The sequence below is a fragment of the Chroicocephalus ridibundus genome, chromosome Z (genome assembly GCF_963924245.1).
Source record: "Chroicocephalus ridibundus chromosome Z, bChrRid1.1, whole genome shotgun sequence".
Taxonomy (NCBI): Eukaryota; Metazoa; Chordata; class Aves; order Charadriiformes; family Laridae; genus Chroicocephalus; species Chroicocephalus ridibundus.
The window spans coordinates 25,160,383-25,178,230 of record NC_086316.1 but is presented as its reverse complement, the minus strand read 5'-3'; the positions used below and the strand labels follow the sequence as shown (position 1 = coordinate 25,178,230).

General features: G+C 35.8%; 1 protein-coding gene across 1 annotated transcript in view; it reads right to left on the bottom strand.

The window, feature by feature from the left end:
- FBXL17 (F-box and leucine rich repeat protein 17) overlaps positions 1-17,848 on the bottom strand; it is a 288,146-nt gene that overhangs the window by 12,645 nt on the left and 257,653 nt on the right. The window contains exon 8 of the mRNA XM_063320440.1: positions 2,598-2,740. Within this exon, the coding sequence (XP_063176510.1) occupies positions 2,598-2,740 (143 nt within the window). The remainder of the gene's footprint in view (positions 1-2,597; positions 2,741-17,848) is intronic.

Sequence of the window (17,848 nt, the reverse complement as noted above, 5' to 3'; positions counted from 1 at the left end):
ACGTCTCAACACAATGACATTTATTTTAAGCCAAAGACCATATTGCTCCTGTAGTGTGCATGTTAGATGGTAGGAAACATGATAAAAAGAAAGGTCATGGCAACAGCAGTTTGATGAGAAATGAATAATTTGATTATTTTCATGGTGTGGATCAATAATGCTCTGCATCTACTGAAACATATTGCCTGGAGGCACTCAGATAATCAATGGCATAAAACAGAGCCTGCCTTTACCCAGGCTTGCAGCCTCTCTGATCTTTCTTGGGAGGACCCTTGGTGCCTCTAATTTATGTCAACTGCATATCAAAGAAATTCCAAAGAGCCTGGGTCATAAAGGGTATTTTAGTGGTAACCATTTGAAGTCTACTTACATATGTTCCTTATGTAACTGTGTTTAAGTACTTCCTCTCTAATGCCTAGGAATTCCTAGAAAGCCATAAATGCTACCTCGTACTAGGATAACAGTACCTTAGAAAAGGAAGGCTGGATAGAAGGGGCAAATCTTCTAACCCTCTTTTCACTGCAAGCTGACAATAGTCCAAAGACAAGAATTTCAGTCAATGGGACATGTAAATAAACCCTCTGCACCATCCAAGAATTCTCTTTAATGATGTGCCGGACTCTGACATTTTTAATTTAATAGAGCAGCCACTGGAAAAAATTAGTTCTGCATGATACTGGGGAGAGACAGTTGAAGACATGATTTTGTTCAGTAATTTCTCTGTTCTTTTGCAGTGGAAAAAGGGAGCTGGCATCTTCTAGCTGCCAAAAACTCTTAAGTCAAGGATACTTACTTCATTCTGCCTGTGGAACTATTTTTCCCATCAAGGCTTTACAAGCAAGAAAAAAACTCCCAGTGATAGTCCTACTACTACAGTCCTAGCTGTAACAGCATTTACTCATGTCTTAACAAGTTTTAGCTACCGTATTTTGAACATTCGTATACATGCACACAAACACACACACACAGGCTTGCAGACATGTTGTCAACATTGCTTTTCTATCTTCCTTGAAGCTTTCTCAAAAAAAATTTCTTTCTTTCCTTTGAGCAGTTGACTTTCATAACACAAAAGATGGTGTGTAATCCTTTGTAAAGAACTAGGAAAGCGTTAACCAGCAATTAGAGGAATACAGAGTGTAGTACATACAGTTTAACTGATGAGGTACTAAAACTTGTTTTCAGCATCAAGATAATTGATTTTCTACAGCAGCTGAAGACAGGATAAAATTATTGCACTTATTAGATCCTTGTTGATTGTTTAACATGAGCTAAATCCACAAAATAAATATATGTGTAAAATTGATCAGGTGATTCAGGGTCAGGTCTAATTCCCAAGGTCAAGTAACCCTTTGAACATTCTTTAAGTACATAATCTTAGCACAATCCTTCAAAGAGACTCACACGTTCTTTTCGTCTGTTGGCTCTTATAAAACACTAATGTTTAGGAGATTAAGTGGAGTCAGCTTTAACAGACAGAGCAATTCTTCTGAAGTGCTCAGCCTCCTCTCAAACTGGAAACTGTCTAAGGCTGGTTTTGCAGCAGGGTATTTCTAACTTTACGATTGACCTGGAAATTATTGTTCCTTACCAGTTGAAACACTGGGTTTTGTAAGTGTCTTCTATAAAGCACTGCAGGAATGTAAGCTAAGGTAAGGTAAGGCTAGTTTCTTGGACTAAAAACCTGTGTTTCCACAGGCTGTATCCAATCAGAAATTTGCAAGCCTGAGAGATATGCTTATGATGGCCATCACAAGCTGGACATTTTGTTAATGATGGCTGGAAGAGAAACAATCCCTGCATGTATTGATGAAGATTCGAGATCAGAGACTCCAAACCTCCAACAACCTTTAGCTATTTCTGCTGTGTTCCCAGGTCTCTTGATCTCTCTTCTCTCGAAAGAGACATGACTACTGAAGCTTACATGCAGGGTGAGATGGAGCTAGATCATCTTACCCTCTTTTCTTCTAATGATAAAGTGATAAAACTTATAGGAATTCTTAATATATTCCAAGTATATATAATAAGATAATAATAATTCCAAGCTATATAATAAGAAATTCAGTATTTTTTTCCTTTTTTAGCATTATGATTTTACGCAAATCCTTGCCCTTGTGTTTTCAAAACCTTTATATATAATCAAGAACACAGATGTACAGAAAATCAATCTGGAAGTAACACTGAAATATTTTTATTTTTCTGTTGTTTTTTTTTGGTCCCCCTTTTTTTTAAAAAAGAAAGTAGTCTGTCATAATAATGACACGACATACCAATCACTTTTACCCCAAAACATTCAAAACTCTCAGAGGGCAGATTTTACATAAAACTTTTGTGAGCACCTCAGCCTGTAGGTGTAGCCTGTGGGTGTATTTTGAAAACCCATGTCAGCAAAAATTTATAATGCTCTTTTTAGTACTCTAGATACTTTTTAAGCTAAACGTGTGAACACAGTACACTAAAAGAGTGAGTTACCACAGTACCTATTTGTACAGAAAAACATAAATCTTCCCGTCTCTCTCCCTCACTCACACATACACTCATGAACACTCACTCTCACATGCACTCAGAAGCAGGCACCAGTTCACACCAATGCTTCTTACCTGATCACATCTCATCAGCCCCAAATATCTGAGAGACCTGCTGCTTTGTGCAATTTGGGTGGCTCCATGGTCTGTGATTTCTTTGCACCATCCAACATCCACCGTCTCTATTGTCATGCTGTATCGTCCAATGGCTATCAGAGCTGTAAAGATATTAAAGATATGAACTTTATAGCTCGTGGAGGTGGTACACTCAGTTCTATGTATACACTAAGTGATGTTGAAATTAAATTTTGAGAAGCAGTTGTCACGTACATTGTAAAAGATCTTGCATTTCAGCCTTTTAAACTATTAAATAGCTGTCTCTTCAAATTAGGAATACACACATGTGCAAACACATAGAAACACATAGATAAAACAGATCTTCCTATATATTTTCTATCAATCAAGATAAATAGATCAATTAGCAGAGATATTCTATAGGAATTCTTTAAATTACTTTTTTTTTGAAGGATCAAGGATCAATTAATTGAAATAATTATGGAATCGAAACAATTCTACCTCACTCATCAGAGAAAATAACTGATTTTATACTATTAACACTTTTTTCTTTTTTTTCAGAAAAATAATATTGCACAGACAGCACAGAGAATAACAGGACATTTTCTGTGTAAATAAAACAAATTGATTTAAAAACCCTGCAGGATTCTTATATAATTCATTTTATAACTATATTCTAAAATTGCATTTGTTTCCCATTGTTCATATTGATGATGTAATAACAACGATCTGTCTCACTTTCTCCTTCACAAACACTTTTCCAATAAAAAATAAAAAAGAATGAAAAAGGCCAGGAGGAATTAAAATACAAACTTGAACCTTTATGAAAGGAAAGGAAAGAGGATCTGGAAGTTCTGAAAGGACTGAAAAATAGGAGATAGATAGGAGATAGATAGGAGAAACCACAAGGGATCTGCAGGTTGGGAAGGCTTTGTCAGGACATGGTTAGCCTGGAATTACAGAAAGCATGCAAATCGCTAGCACCATGGTCACCACGGACACAAACACTTTTCAGGAAATACAGGCTCGGAAACTGTTTAGTCAAGTTGGGATTTATTAACAGAAATGAGCAACAGCCTTCGGCCACTAAAATCTCAGCCCAAGAAAAAAGTCCAAGGTTTCTGATGTAGAAGTCAGCCATCTGCATGTAGCCAAGGGGTGGGATGTTTACAGTTTTTAATTCTAGTTATGCAATTGCTGAAAAGGAAGATGAATGAGTAACTTAGTCCAAATCGTAGAATCATAGAATCATTTAGGTGGAAAAGACCCTTGGGATCATCAAGTCCAACCATCAACTCCACTCTACAAAGTTCTCCCTTACACCATATCCTGTAACACCACATCTAAATGACTCTTAACCGCATTCAGGGATGGTGACTCCACCACCTCCCTGGGCAGCCTATTCCAGTGTCTGACCACTCTTTCTACGAAGAATCTTTTCGTAATGTCCAGCCTAAACCTACCCTGCTGCAGCTTGAAGCCACTCCCTCTTGTTCTATCGCTAATTACCTGTGAGAAGAGACCAGCACCAACCTCTCTACAATGTCCTTTCAAGTAGTTGTAGAGAGTGATGAGGTCTCCCCTCAGCCTCCTCTTCCTCAAACTAAACAGTCCCGGCTCCTTCAATCGCTCCTCATAAGATTTATTCTCCAGGCCCTTCACAAGATTCATTGCCCTCCTCTGCACTCACTCCAGCACCTCGATCTCTCTCTCGTATTGAGGTGCCCAAAACTGGACACAAATAATGCAAGTATGTTTAAAGGAATGATTTTTCAGCAGTTGTGAGCCAGTTCTGCTCATGCCGGAGAACCTGACAAAAAAAACCCCAACACCTAAGTTATGGAGAGCTGGTAACTCTTGATATGTCAGATGTCAATCTTGGTTAATCAGGGTGTAACTCAGATCTAGAAGCAGAAAGAAAGAACGCACCTGACCTTGCAGTGGTTCTGCAAATACCTGTACTGATGGCTGACAGCAGTAAGGATAATTTGATAATTTATAAACACTTAGGTGGACTTGATTTGCAAACAAAATCAGCCAAAAGAGGCTAAATACATTCTCAGAAGCTGTGGAAGGTGCAGTAGTATATAATTTTTTTCTTGCAGCAGTTCACCAAAAAGGGCAATGATAATTGAATTTTATAACTGACATAATGAACTTATGATACAATCATCTATGTAGTTTCATTATGGTTTCATTGATTTTTGTAGGACAATACAAGCTTCCTGTTCTCTTCCAAGTTCAGCCCTAGAAAACAAGTCCTAACTTTGCAAATACGTAAAACATAGGTATAGCAGAACATAAATTTTGAACATTTTATTTTTACAGAGCCCTTTTAAAATATCACTGAAATAAAAATTATAGAAAGAGTCAGAAACCTTCTGCATATATTTTGCTATAACAAAAAACTACAGCAATTACAGATTATTGTAATCCACACAAAATGTTATAGACTTGAAGCTGTGCAGGAATACTGAAAGCCTGCCATTAGATTAGAATTTGTCAGTTAAACAAAATTTCAGTCAGTGTTTGTATTTGAATATTTTTGCTAGTTTTTGTAAAGTTACAATCATATTCTGTCATTTTCAATGCTTCATGTAAAAATGATAAAGAGAAGAAAATCAACAGAGAATACTGTTAGATATATCACTTCTCAAAGTTTCCTTGCAAGGCTTAGATTAGACAGAAAGTAGGGGATGATGCTGTTGAAAGGCCAAAAAAGGGTGTTAAACTCTGCGCAGAATGCCCAAGCTGAACATACAACCTGAGCATCATTAGTCCAAGAAGCTGCCCTGAATGTGGCAAAAAGATGACTTAGAGCATGAAATTTCATGCAGGTATCTTCACATGCAGATACTAAACAAATTGGAAGAATAAAAGATTCTCTTATTTATATATCCCATTTTGTAACAGAATATTCACAGAAAACCAGCTTATAACAAAATATAATTTAAAATATGTCAATTCATTGTTTGACACATTACTCTGTATTTTTGCATTTTGAGGGGGTAAAACATTTAATTTCTAGAATAGGACCTTAACGAAATCTCAGTTAAGTTTTACGGATTTTTTATATAAAGATAAAAATATTTTTACCTTTTACATAATGGAAAAAGGACTTAAATTTTGAAATAATTACAAACTAATTATCAGATCATGAACTGTCTTTGCAAAACTGGCCTTCACTGCTTGTCTTCTGAACATTTATACTTTAACCAGCCAACTACTATTCGTGTTACTTCTTTGAAGTATTAAAAGAATGAAAAAGGTCATCCCTGAGATTTGGAAAGCATAAGTAACTTTCCATATATCGAAGTGTATATGTATGATTTCTGGACTACATTGGCAGTTACTATATTTGTCAACTATCAGGAGACACAACTTTAATGATACCACGAGACAGACACCATGTTTTTTGGTACTAGAAACAATACTTAGAAGAACAACACAAAATGGAATAAAAAAAGGTCATGCTGTTACGTATCAATATGATACACAAAAAATGGAATGGAAACCAAAACATTCCGTCTGTGACATTTGGGGAGCAGGACTTTCTAAGTGAATACATTTTGCAGTTCAGAAGTTCCAGACTGGTTTTCAGACAACTGTTAATCTCTTGTCTTCACCTGTGTTCCACACTCATGTATAAGCAAATAACTGAATAAAATTTCATGCTTTAATCAATCTGCGCGTCTAATCTGCGCATGAGGTATATCTCAGGCTAAGCATGGCTGGGGTATATTTTAGATTAGGGACTGGTGAATGGATAGTATTTTTGTCTGTCTGGTCTTTCCCTTGCAGGATTCCTCACCACTTCAAAGTACTTTCTGATACAATTGCGAAGCACAACCTCTCTTAACAAAAGCTGTGTCAGCTCTTCCTGGATATGCCATATTTATTCATATGTTCACTAGTCGTGTTCCACATTACTACTAATTTGCTTTATACAGATGTCAGGTTTATCAGTTAATATTTTTCTGATCTTCACTGCAACTTTTTTTGAAGTAGCTCTGCCAAGCAATCCTGTGGTAGCCAAGCAGGTTTAAGTGAAGGATTACACAGTGCAGTTAGAAGCTTGGCTATTCCATCCTTGAGTTCTTTTATAAGTCTTGAGAACACACAGTTCTTCCGCTTGTACGAGTAAAATACTTTAAGCCACAACTTTCAGCTAAGGAAATGTCTGCATTGCTCAACAGCTCTTCTTCCTCTCTGCATTTGCCCAAATAATCAGAATACATTGCTACTCTCAGAAAGCCTGGCAGTAATTTCATAAGGAAACATACCGTAAAAGCCTTACAAAGTAAGTTTGGATTCTGTGACTTAGGAAATTGTAGCACAATCATCTGTAAAGAACAGCCAAAAGTGTGCTTCAATACTAATGAAAACCAGGCTTAAAATCATAGGAAGTGACCGAACAGGAGAACGTGATGCACTGAAAGTAAGTAGAAGTGGGTACACAAAAATTCACTATGTAGTTTAAAGATGCTGGCTTTGACATATGAACCTCTTTGTATGTGAATATTTAGCAACGCAGCCAATTCTTTTCTCTCCTTTTTTAAACTCCCATTTATTTTGGCAAAACCAAGATTTCATTATTTTCTTTTTTCCGGCGCTGGGTTGGTGGAATGGAAATCAACTGACACAACAGCTCCTACATAGCAAAAGATAAAGTGTAATGTCTCTAACTGGAATTGGAAAATCACCCCCACAGCCTTGAGCTGTATTAAGCAAAAATGTTTTCCAGTTGTAATGATATTTTGCTGTAGCTGAGAAGGCGAAAGGACATATGCAGGGCCAGGTCTGCAGGCAGAGGTAGCACCTTTTAGACGACCAGCTGGAACAAGCTGGAAGAATAAGACCAATTTTGTCCTTAGTGCACCACCATTAAAAGCAAATAGTAATTTAACCTCATTTTATTTTATACTGATTAAGTTAAAGTGACATAGCTAAATGCATCTGCTACTACAGACAGAAACGACTGCTTCAGTCAGAGAGGAAGGTCTCCGTTTAACTATGTAAACTGTGAAACCAATGGCCACGATGTGAATGTTGCCATGGTTAACTGCTTCTGGACCTGATCTGGGCAGGCACTCAGCTCTCACATCTAACAAAATCGGCGGGGATGAGACTGCTGTATCCATTCCGCAGGATCGTTTTGGGAAACTATAGTTGGCAGTGTGTCATCTTGACGCTTTCCTCCTTGGTTTTGTATCTATACTAAAAGAAAATTAAATCCGAAACAGATATGTTAAACTACTATGTTAAAAAAAAATTCAGTGATCTCATATTTATAACTTAGTCAGGACCATTCCCAAGCATAAGGTCACTACAACAGAAAAAAAGACCCATACGTATCTTTGGTATGAACAACTGATACTTGGTCCACTCTTAATTTTAATGTATATTTAAAGCTGGAAACAAATACTCCAGGTTTTGCATAATTTTACCAAATAAAATTGTTTGGAAATCTGCTGTATTAAGCAGAATTACATCTAATTAAGCATTTTTTACTGACATGTACCTACTATGCAATAAAGCACTTCCTTAATCAATAAATCCTCGTTGAATTTAACTGAAAATAAACCTCTGTGAGGTTTAATTCTGTTGCTGTTTTTCTCCTATCACCTAACATACTGCACACATAAAAGGCACTGCATTTTGGTCAGCCTTCAGTGTGGACTGGATAGAAATGTTTTTAAAAACTGATTATGATCGACATCATCCTGACACCAGGGCATTACACATATATATGCATTCATGCAAAAAATATTCTAGCATTTGTTTATTAAGTCCTTTTTATCATTAATGTCAAAAGCATTTAAAAGTCCAAGAATTAGAATTTAAAATTTCCAACCTCTCTAAGGATTTTACACAGACTAGAATCAAGTACAATACCAAGTATTACCAAGTAATAGTCTTCTTATGGAACTTTCCATTATCTTTTATTTATTATATAGCCAAAAGCCATTAAGGTGGGTTTGACAGCCATCTACTAGCTCCTGAAGAGCCTAATGTACAAAAGAATTGGGAGAAGTTTATGAGAGCTAAAATTGCAATAAGCAGATGTAATAAAAAGAAAATTAGCAAAGAAAACTATACATTTAGATATTAAGAAAATGGTGTAACAGTTCAGCTTAGTGGACTGTGAAATATTCTCCTGTTGCTGGAGTTATGGAGCTACTCTCATTAGCTTGAGTTATTAAAAATACGAGTGGACATAGCTCTGGAGAGGCTACAAAGAAAATATTGTACAAGGCAGACTGAACAAGCCAATTTAAATGGTCTTTTCTATCTTTCATTTACATTTTTCTATTGAATTAATAACAAAAGAAAAAGATGTAAATGATGCATATGAACTATAAACACTGGAATGCATTGAAGCTTTACCAGTCACCAAAATTAGTTTGGTACTGCACTTCCAGTGATTTGTGCACAGGAATTTATAAATTAGCCCACAATTAGACACAAACACTTGTCAATTGTAAAAGACAGTTGACTATATAGACAATATAATGCCAACTAATTTTAATATATTATTATATTTACAAATTAAACATTAACTTATATGCATTAATAATATCTTCTACAGCATGCAGCAGATTAAGAACTGAATATTTAGTAATCATAAACATTGCTTATACATAGAAAAGGCTCTTTACAAGTGCATACCTATAAAAAGTTCTTCTCAGAAAACTTTTCAGTGACTTCATTTTTTTTTCCCCTGAATTAGGGCAACAGAATTTGATTCTTCAGAGGAAATCTTGATGCAATAAGCAAAACTAACAGATAGGATTTGTGTTTACCCCCTGCATTGATGAGCTTGATGGTTATCTGCCATGCAAATTACAGGAGGTCTTGCAATTTAGCTGATCTGTTACAAGCAGAGACAAAGTACATGCCTAATCCCATTTCCATGCGTTAAAGGATGTCTTGCTGCTGTAACAACAGACAGTGGTTGAAGAAATCACTGCTTGAGTTCTCTGCTACTTTGCTCACTCAGCAGAGGAATCACAGCTCACAACTGACATTGCTTCTGCCTTAAATGAGAAACATTTGTACAAACTCAATGCATGATACAACTTTTTATAAAATTTCAAATTTTTAAGGATATTTTGATGACTAAATAAATGTTCATCATACACTGATATAAATTATGCATTAAGCACTGTACTTCATCTGCTACCAAATAAAGGCTACCATGGGTGTATCACTCCAAAATTCCAGTTTGTGCTCATTGCCTAGTCAAAAGTCTAATTCTGCTCAGGCTTTTGCTCAGGTAGTATGACATGTATTTTTTTCTTTTATAAACATGACCTCATGTAACAGCTACATTTCAGTGCCACCATGGAAAAGCAAAGCAAGAGAGACAGAACTTGTACAAGACCCGACTTTCTACCAGGGAACTCAGCCAATCTCATTTATAATCAAGCACTTAAATACATTCCTGGTTTTAACTGTATGAGCAGTTCCCTTGAAATAAAAGTAAATACATAAGTAGAGGAGGTAACCATGAACTTCACTATTCTTGTAATCAAATGTTATTTTAATATTTATAGCAAGTCCTCACATAACACAGCAACCAGAAAGGTATGTAAATAGGTAAAGACTTAAGCTTTTGTAAATCCTAAAGAAGGTTAGAAAAAAGTTGCCCAGCCTCAAAAATCTTCCCAATGGAATGCTGTATCATCTCTCTGGATGGCAAGCCTGCATTTTAACATACTTGGTGTATTTTGTTTTTTCTATTGTCTTCACCTGCCTCAGGCTGATGGAGGTCTCCTGTGATAATTTTATTGTTATATCTTTGTGCATATGTGGCTATGGGCAACATTTCTTGAGAATGAAGTATGGGACTGCAATAAAATGCAGAAGGATATAGGGGCACGACCACACTGGGAAACTAATCTAATAAGATGCCTCAAGGAAATGAAAAGGAGACAGACTGTATCCCTTGAGCAAACCTGTTTTCTCCAAAAGTTTAGGAAGTCTGGTTAAATCCCTTCTCTCTGGATGGATATTTTGACCTTTATTTGGAAGTATGGTGGCAAAGCACACAACTAGTGATACTACTGTTAAGTTTGACTAAAAATCTGTTTGAAAGAGATAACACATACATTGTAAAACAATGTATTTCTGGCTTCCCTTTTGAAAATAACATCTCATTATTGAAAGTATTGGTTACTTAAAGAAGCCTAAAGAAAACCTGTGGAGGCAAGAAAAGTCCCAAGGATCTAAAAAGACTTAAAGCGTGTGACAGGAAAGATGGCAGAGATTGCTTTTATATGGAAAAAGTATTTCATTTTATTTTTTATATAAAATATATTTAATACAGGTAAATATTTTATTTCTTCTGTAAGAGACATAAAAGTAATTGGTATATAGTTATGCAGGATACACTTGTGGTATATGGCTACCATTAAGTTGGTACAATATACACTGCTGTACCCAACGCCAACTTTGTTAGCTGGTACATAGAAAAAGGGCAACTGCTAAATCAGCTTTTGCCCTACAGTTCAAACCCTTAGAAACACAGGACAACTAGAAGAATATGATTTCCCAAGTAGAACTAATTTCAGTGCTTGCTTTACATTTTTAGCTTGCATATTGGCCAGACTAAAACCATACAAAAAATAGTATATTTGTAGAAAGGTTGTTAAAAAACCTACCTGTTGTCCTATAATGTAGGACTCTGCCATAAACTAAAAATGACATTGAAAAAGCAGAAAAGTGTGATTGTTCAAAATCATCTTTAACATAACAATTGTTAAAAGGCTACTTCCCCAGAAGTCCACACTAGGAACAAGGCTAAGCTATGGACAAAATGATACGAAATTTTAACATTGACAACAATGAATTAATGCTAAATAGGTCTGTATTATAAATAAACTCTATCAGTGCAGAAGAAAGGCTCTGTGACATTTCGACCATTTCAACATCTTTTTCTCAATGCATACCATCAGCAAAAAACCAAACGGAAACAAAGAAAACTGCAAAGTCTTCAATACGAGGATGCAAAGATACTAGTACTGGAAACTGAAAGGCATGCTGCATATTTGCTTCTGTCCTGACTGCAGACTTTTCATAAAAAAAATTAAAAATGCCTATTTCAGAGATGGATGGCGACAGTGGTAGTAGCCGCTGGTTTTAACCCCATGGTCTTATGACAAAATACATGTAAATAACTTTTTCTGCATCAGGAGAGTGTTGAGAAGAAGTGCTATAGACTCTTAAAGATGACTGCTTTCTTTTCCAGCCCAAAGGCAGAAACGTTGTTGTGTCAGGGTAACAAAGACCCCAAAAATTACCTGAACCCCTTAAAACAGGAGCAAGAAATATACAAGGAAGTTTAAAGACAACCTTTTCAAAACACATAATGGGGTTTCAGCGTATTTAAACAACAAGTACCTAATCTATGAAAGCTGTTTCTCCAAGTTGCTATTGCACCCAGGAGCTCAGTAGCATTCAGAGATGGCAGTCACTAGTGATGATAGTGAAAACCCAGATCTAGACAACATTAAAAATAAAGGCTGTAACCCTGAATGATGTGAGGTTCATGCAACACATTAACCTAGAGGAGGAGGAAAGAAACCATTTTTTTTGAAATCTGGCATCGTTTGGAGAACTGGTGTATGCACTGCTTATGAACTTCAGTGAATGCTTTGAAAAAGCTGGATCTTGGAGCGCTGCAGGGGCTATCGAGACAGTCATGGAATGCAGAACATCACATACAGACTTAATGTTCTGCTGGAACAGCTCAAGATGATAAATTGGCAGAAGCTAGAAAATATACTTTATATCACTTATTAAATAAATATTTACTAATAGACAATTATAAACTATTACATAATAGTATACATATATTTGTAGATATATAATATGCATATATATAATTCATAATATTACAATAACCTTTTATCTATCTATATTACTATCATCTCTTATTATTCCAAACTTCTGGTGAATAGGTTGGGTTTGGCAAGTCCAAATTTCACAGAAGAAAAAAAAATCAGGATGTTGAGATGCCAATTGTCAAAAAAGCAAAATTTTAGTCAGTTCTAAGTCCCATGGGACTGTAAGAGAGGGGGTAGAAACAGAAGATGTTTTCACAGCAAGGAAATTTAACTGTTTAGTCTGTTCAATTGTGGGATCAGCCAAGATAAGAGAGTGCTACTTTGGAGAATGACAGAAAGTAATCCTAAATGATGTGGGAACATACCCTTTTGCAAATTTAGCTTTGTTCTTCTCACCAAAAGACTCTAGCTACTGTATTCTTCTGATTAATAAATACTGACTTTGAAAAGGCTGCTTGATGGTCTGCAAATACTTGCTGAAACAAAGGATGACATCTGTGACAGAGGTCTATACTCATTCTGCCACAGAGCGAAAATGTTGAAAACAGAGTTCCTGAGTGGAAGAACAACAGAATTGTGCATTTTGCCCTTTCAAAAAGGACTCATAAATTTAACAATTTGAAAGACTACACATCAAAAAGACTAGAACACTGGAGGAGGAAGAACATCTAATAAGTGCATGACCACATGTTACTTCTGTGTCATGCACTAAAGAATTTCACACTGTTTGATGGTGAGAAGAGAACAATGACTACTTAAACCATGATTCAGTATAACAACTCTTAAGCTTCCATGAACTAAGCAGCAAATAGAGTACAATAGACACATTTTTAGTACATAAAGTTGAATCGAATGGAGACAAAGGAGCCAAATAAATACTTACTACAAGACAGAAACTGCTTACAAAAATAAAATTTTAGGTATACAATCTAAAAACGGAAGAAAATGGCTACTGAAAGCTTTGGTTTTCATTGTAAAAATCCTAGTGTATAACTGTTCAGTACTTAGCAAGAGGGCAGATATTTGACTGTTCACGAAAACACATAAAAAGTAACAGGTAATAAACTCAAATATCGGTTTTTGCATCAGACAGCCTGTTTATGCACTTCAACAAATATTGTGGGCAGTACTTTTTAAGTCCCAGAAAGACACCCAATGCCTTTATTTAAAGTTCTCTAGAAGAACAGAGAATTGCATATCTATTTTTCTAGCTCAGCCTGTTCATATTCACTCTCCTTACTCTTCTTGCAAAATGGTAAGTGAAGACTGGAAAACTGAGATTCATGCAACAGGGCTAGAATTGTTGCATAACATTGTACAGTTGTATGCCTGGGAACTAGGAATACAGGCTTGACAGAACAGCGCTTGAGCAGATGAAAAAAATTTCTGTGGACTTCAAGACACTATGGATTGTTATAAAAATGCACCTAGCAGTGTGAAAGGGCTAGGCAAGACAGAAAGTGAGTGATCGTGAAATATAACACACTTGGAAAGAAGAGAAGAACAGAAAAGAGAATGAAATTTAAAAAGTGAAACAAGAAAAAATTCTAGACGTATATACACAGACATATCTGTATAGCCCACACAAATCCATGAATATATGATAACATAGAATATTAACATCTTTACTAAAACACTTTACAGCCCTGGAACATCATTCCCTGACACATTATGTTTCCTCTATAACTACTTTTGGACTTTTTTTTTTCATTTTTCCTAAAAAAAAAAATAATATGTTGGCATCAAACATTGTATTTTACTTGCCCCATGCACATCTGCAATAATTTGGATGTGCAGTGAGCTGCTAAAAATGTGAACAAACAAATCACTTCAATGCCAAGCCTCAATATATCCCATAAATCACTGCATATCCCAATTGTCAAATTTGCCTGCAAAAGACATGTGTGTTTAATAGTGGTCCAGTGGCTACTTCCCACAGTCTTGAGCACAACAGTTTGAAAGCTGCTATTTCAAAAAGAGAAGATTCAAGAAATCCATAAAGAGAAAGAAGAAATTATTCAGCTTCAGATGGGAGCAGAAAAGCCAGAATTATTCTAAAACATATTTAAGAAATGAAGATATGCTTAGGCTTATATTAGAAAAGCAATCTGAAAAACAGCAGCTATAGTAGAAGATACCTAGCGATATGACTGAGACACTATTACAACATTTCCACAGCATTTAAAAAAGAAGTTTGAAATCTACGGAGGAACTAACATTAACACGGCTATCATATTTAGAAAATTTCTCTAAAGATCTAGAGCTGGTGAGATTGCACCTCAAATACTGTGTTCGGTTTTGGGCCCATCACTACAAGAAAGACACCGAGGTGCTGGAGTGCGTCCAAAAAAGAGCAACAAAGCTTGCGAAGGGTCTAGAGGACAAGGCTTATGAGGAGCAGCTGAGGGAACTGGCTTTGTTTATTCTGGAGAAAAAGAAGCTGAGGGGACACCTCATTGCTCTGTACAACTACCTGAAAGGAGGCTGTAGTGAGGTGGGGGTTCAGTCTCTTCTCCCAGGTAGCAAGTGATAGGACAAGATGAAACAGCCTAAAGTTGTGCCAGGGAGGTTTAGACTGGATATTAAGAAAATTTCTTCACCGAAAGGGTTATCAAGCATTGGAACAGGCTGCCCAGGGAAGTGGTGAAGTCAACATCCCTGGAGGCATTAAAAAGACATATAGATGTGGGACTTAGGGATGTGTTTTAGTGGTCGACTTGGCAGTGTTAGGTTTACGGTTGGACTTGATATTAAGGATCTTTTCCAAATGACATGATTCTATAATTCTGTGATTCAAAAGCATTTGGACAGGTCTAGCTGTGGGACAACATAGTTCTTCCCAAAGTGAATCTGACCAGAAGCAACCTCTTTTTGAAGACAGTCACCAACAAATGTGATTACACAGGAGTAATACAAGTAGTGCAAGTATAGTGGGAACAATGTTCTTTCTATTTCCACTGCTGATGGGGGAAAACCAAGTAGGACAAGAGAAGGTATGAAGTTAGGCCATGGCATGATTAAATGAATATAGGCAGTGATAGTATCTATTTTACAACCTTAAGCTTGTGCAGACTTCTTATCTAATTATGCCCGAGTACATTTGTACATGAGTGTTCAAGACAGCTCTGGGAATACTATTTGTTATTAAAGGCTTTGCAGTGATCAGCAGAAGTACAAGTACTGCATTTTGTCAGAGAGCTGAATCTTCACAAACAGAGGAGACTGGACAGCCATGGAAGAAGGTGTGAAGAGGGTTCATGCAACCAATTTAAGGTCCGGATTAACCTTCCAGATGTGTAGTAATACACAATAGAATCACATGTATATTTGCCAAAATATATTTTAAGCTGTTGTCAAGGTGTAAACCTATGTCACCTTTTTATTAAAAATAAAATAAGATGCTTTTATACATAATCTATATGTATTTTACTTTGATGAAGCCTGGAACTGACATAATACTTTTCTTAAAATTGCTGAGTGAAAGTATATTACTGAAAGTATCTTTTAGATCTTTAAAGATATCAAAAAAGGACAATAAAATTTGATGCAGTGTCTGACAGACTGCTCTGACTGTTTCCTATTGTGCTGATTGTTGCTTGGGTCTCAAATCACAGCATGAAGTTACATACTGCATGTGCTGCAACAAATCTATACAATCAGGAAAGGACAGACTGTCAGCCGCAATTTTGCATTTTTCTGTTTTTGTCAGCATGTATCACTCCACAGCTCAACATAAATTAACTTTAACACAGGATTTTGTGTCTGTTAACATAACATTTAATACGTTCCAATGCAGTTATATTGTTCTGCTTTGGAAAACACAGTCGGAGAAAAGTGATGTAACTAGCCATTAATTTCATTATGACTAATGAAACTGAAGTTGTTCATATAAATCAATACAACTGGATGCTGAGAGTGAGTACAACTGACAGGGAGAAATGAAGATAATTTAAAAAGGTTCCATACTGTGAATCATCACAAGCAAGCTTGAAAAATAATGAAGGAGCTACTTTCAGGGAACTCATTTTGAAGATCCTCCTGTTAAATATCTGAAATGTGTTGTGGATATTCTAGTTCGACAGCTAGAGCTGAGTTTCCATGAAAAAAATGAATTTATCTGTAATTTCTTAAAGAATATTTCAGTGGGGTCATCAAACTGCCTTCAAATGACACCTACAGTACATCTGCAAGATGTTTGTAGCTGAACAGTTACACAATCTTCCTCAGAAGAATAACATTTTCAGCATTAATTAGCTGTCCTGTAAAACGAATGGAATGAAACTTCATAAAATTAGCTGAGTGTAATCACCTAAGGAACTCTTTAAACAATAATTAGCATGATGAAATGCAAACAGAAAATGTTAGTTCCTAAGGGCTTGAAAAATACTTGTTTTATGAAGTATTTCTCCAGTGTACTTCACATTTAGGCATCTAATCTATTCCCTTAATAACAAAGGACATTTTCTTGGGAACTATACAGGAAAGCAGTTTAGCAAAGTAGAACCTTTTCTCTCTGATAAAACCTGGTATTTTTATCTAACCAGATCAGAAAAATACAGAAAAGTTTATGCCAATTAGGTAATTTCTATGCATTAATAAAATTCCAAATTTACAGTATAAATATGGTTTCCACAAAATAAAAATGCACAGCCTTGCTGCTTCCTAAAGTGACTGCTTATCTAAGTTGCTTAGTGGGCATTAGTTTTCCTTTTGACTGCTTAATATAAACATGGAAGCTTCTCCCTTTTATGTTGTTATGTAAGAATGTAATAGCTTACCTAACAACTTCATTCAGGACATCTTGTTCAAAAGAAACTAAACACTGAAACAAAAATCAAGTTTTTAATGAAGTAATTTTGTTTTTTTAAAAGTGGCTAGATAAAGAATTGGGATGCACAAAGACAACACTAGTTTAGAATATAAAAACTTCTCCAATTTTGTATCAGGTACCAATTTTTCCAAAAAGCAGAATTCCTTAATACTGAAAAAAATAACTCTTCATTTGCAAATTGGCATACAACCAGTGGCCCAAGTACAAGGTCAACGGAAGTTACATACTGGGAGCTACATGGCTCAGTAATGAAGTCCATTTGTGTGTCAGCTATTTTTTTTCTTTACAGTTTGTGCTGTCATGACAATAACAATTTTTGACACACAATGTATTACATTTTCTTTATGCAGGTCTGAAACCCATATTAAATACATGTTTGCCATAAATGATAGGCAATGTCTATGAGTATTATCTGTGATGAAACTTGGGAGGAAGAAAAAGGTCCCTTATAAACTGTGGATATGACAGTACTCAATAATGTTTGGAAGTTTTTAATGACACATGTTCAGTTATATATACATATGCATATATCTATATATATGCTTAAATTAATAAAGTACTGAATGCAAGCT